Consider the following 2447-nt stretch of genomic DNA (forward strand, 5'->3'; position numbering starts at 1 on the left):
CTGAAAGAGGACAGAAGAGTTCAGCTTGAGCTCTGATTGGGGAGGCACAGGTGTTTAGAACTTGACCTTTTAAAATTTTTGTCTCACATGATTTTATTAGGGGCAGTAGAACAGATACCCTTTACTGGGGTCTCTGCTGATTATAGACACATTCTTGCTAACTGGGCTCATCCTTAAAAGAAGCCCTGCCAAACTGGGAAGGAGTTGAAAACAAAATTATTAAAGGAGCTGAACAAGGAGTAAGAATGGCTGGTGCAAGAAGAGCTGGTGGCTCCTGGGATGAATGCCACTGAGCCATCTGTAAAGTGCTACTCTGACATTGCCCATGTGGGATTATTGCTTCTCCAAAGGAGGAGCAGGGGAAGGAACAGGAACATGGAAATGGGTATGGTATGGTATTGCTTTGCTCACTGCTCAGGCTGATGGGCAAATGGAGCCAGGGGTTAGCAGCACCAAAAATAACCAGGCAGCTCCAAAAGATTCAGTGAGACCATGAGATATAGAGGCACTCACCCGCCCAGCCAGCTGGCCCCATGGCCCAAAGTAATGTAGAAGAGGCCCACCCCCACCTCATGTTCACATTCTTAGATTTTTTTCACAAGCAATATTTTGGAGCACTGGAGGTTAGGCCTCAAGAAATGAGGATGGGCTGGGGCAGAGGGAACAGGCCTGCTCTGCAGAACCAAAGGACAAGCTTGCTTAGAAAAAGGCAAATCAAAGCATGGCTTAGCAAAAGAGGAAGATGACAGTGTAACTCTCCCAGCTGCCTGACTTGGAGCTCTCGGGAGATGATAAAGGGAGGAAGGAAGGAAGGGATCTATCACTGAGGGCTTCTGAGCACACATACTTAGAAGCACACAGCAGCATCCCCTCAAAAGGGAACCAATACCCCTGACTACTTTGTTCCCCAAAAATACCACCATCCTGATGGAGAGAAGTGTCCCTCAGGGGAGCATATTCTCACTTCAGTGACTTGAGCTCAGAAATCAGTGTCCAGCTGGTAGCAGAGGAGTGAGTATCCTCTCTCATCAGGCCTCTGAGCATCTGCCGGGCTACTGAGCATACATATATAATTCAGGGGCTGGGACCTGGGTTCTTCCCTTGCCCCTTCACCTTAAGTGGAATGGGGAGCAAAAAAACCTAAACCACAATGACCCCCAAGGGGAGTCTCTGCCTCAGTGGCTCCTGGAACTGGCAGGGTCCAGCTGATTCAGCTCCGACTGGTCCAGAAGTTCAAAGTCATCCCCCTCAGCATCAGTGTCCAGGTCTGAACTGGGGGCCCGGAGGACACCTCTTGTGGCTCTCCGGGGAGGTAGGCCAGCAGGGCCTGGCTGGGAGGCCCCTGACAGGGCCAGCTGGATCATGCCCTGGGAGACCAGGCTAGCAAGGTTGCTGGTGAGGTTGGATCCTGCAGGCAGGGCGCCAAGCAAAAGCTCCGGCAGTGCAGCCTCGTCCCGGCTGGCAGGGGGGCCCTGAGGCTCCTCGGCCCCTGGTGGGGAACGGTACATCAAGCTGGGCATCCCGATGCTGGTATCGTCCTCATCATCCAGGCCAGCAGGATCCACATTAATGGAAGGAAAGTCTGGAAGGTCTCTGGCAAAGGATTCCTCTGGATCACTGTGACCATCTAGGTCTGGGAGAACAGAGGAGTGTCTGAGACATGGCAACTGCCTGGCCTTCCTATGCCCCAGCCCCACCAAGTCATCTCCAAGTAACCAGATGTTTCCACCCTGGATTTCTGGCACCGGTCAGCTTTCCCCCTCCACTTATAGACTGCTGTGACCTCTACTGGCCAGAGAACTCCCCCTTTCTTCCTCTGCTATGTCCCCCATAAGCTGAGAATCTGAGGCTACTAAGAGACTGAGGATTTCTAGGAGAGCAGCAGTGCCATCTGGCTGGAACCATACCCCTAAAGCTGCTCTGCCACCTGATCCACAGCTCAGAAAACAGGAAAAGCGGGGGCAGTATCCCCGCTGCCCGGGAAGCTGAGAGGTAACAGTCAGGGCCAATATCAACTTGGGTCCAAGGTTCCTCTACCTTCAGAGCCTTCTGTTAGAGGTGTCTGGCCCCGTGAAAGATTGAATGTGCCGTTGTCTGTACAGGAGACCTCAGCATCTGAGTGCTCAGAGTCTGTGATGGCCAATTCCCTGGCAACAGTAGAATCATCCAGCTTAGGAAAAGAAAAGACCAACACTCCTGAAGAGATGGTGCCATTAGAAACAAGCACAGTTCCCCAGTTACAGCTTCACCAGTGAGCTGGCCCTGAAGGCTACCTTAAGGCCAACAGTGTAACCAGGCATGCATGGGAACTTGAGTCAAAATCTTGACCCCTTGTAGGCTGCTCCCCCAGGGAAAACACCCTTTTTCATCAGTCTTGAGCACAGGAAGGAAAGCAGTCTTCGGTGTCAACCAGCCACTTACTCTTTTTTTTTTTTTTTTTTTTTTTT

General features: G+C 51.7%; 1 protein-coding gene across 1 annotated transcript in view; it reads right to left on the reverse strand.

The window, feature by feature from the left end:
• Positions 1-1175: 1175 nt before the first annotated feature.
• Positions 1176-2447, reverse strand: part of RETREG3 (reticulophagy regulator family member 3) — a 23364-nt gene continuing 22092 nt past the window's right edge. Inside the window, exons 8-9 of the mRNA XM_007449855.1 lie at positions 2038-2170; positions 1176-1633 (exon numbers count right to left, since the gene is read on the reverse strand). Of these exons, the coding sequence (XP_007449917.1) occupies positions 1176-1633; positions 2038-2170 (591 nt within the window). The remainder of the gene's footprint in view (positions 1634-2037; positions 2171-2447) is intronic.

The sequence above is a fragment of the Lipotes vexillifer genome, unplaced genomic scaffold (assembly GCF_000442215.2).
Source record: "Lipotes vexillifer unplaced genomic scaffold, Lipotes_vexillifer_v1.1 scaffold2106, whole genome shotgun sequence".
Classification (NCBI taxonomy): Eukaryota; Metazoa; Chordata; class Mammalia; order Artiodactyla; family Lipotidae; genus Lipotes; species Lipotes vexillifer.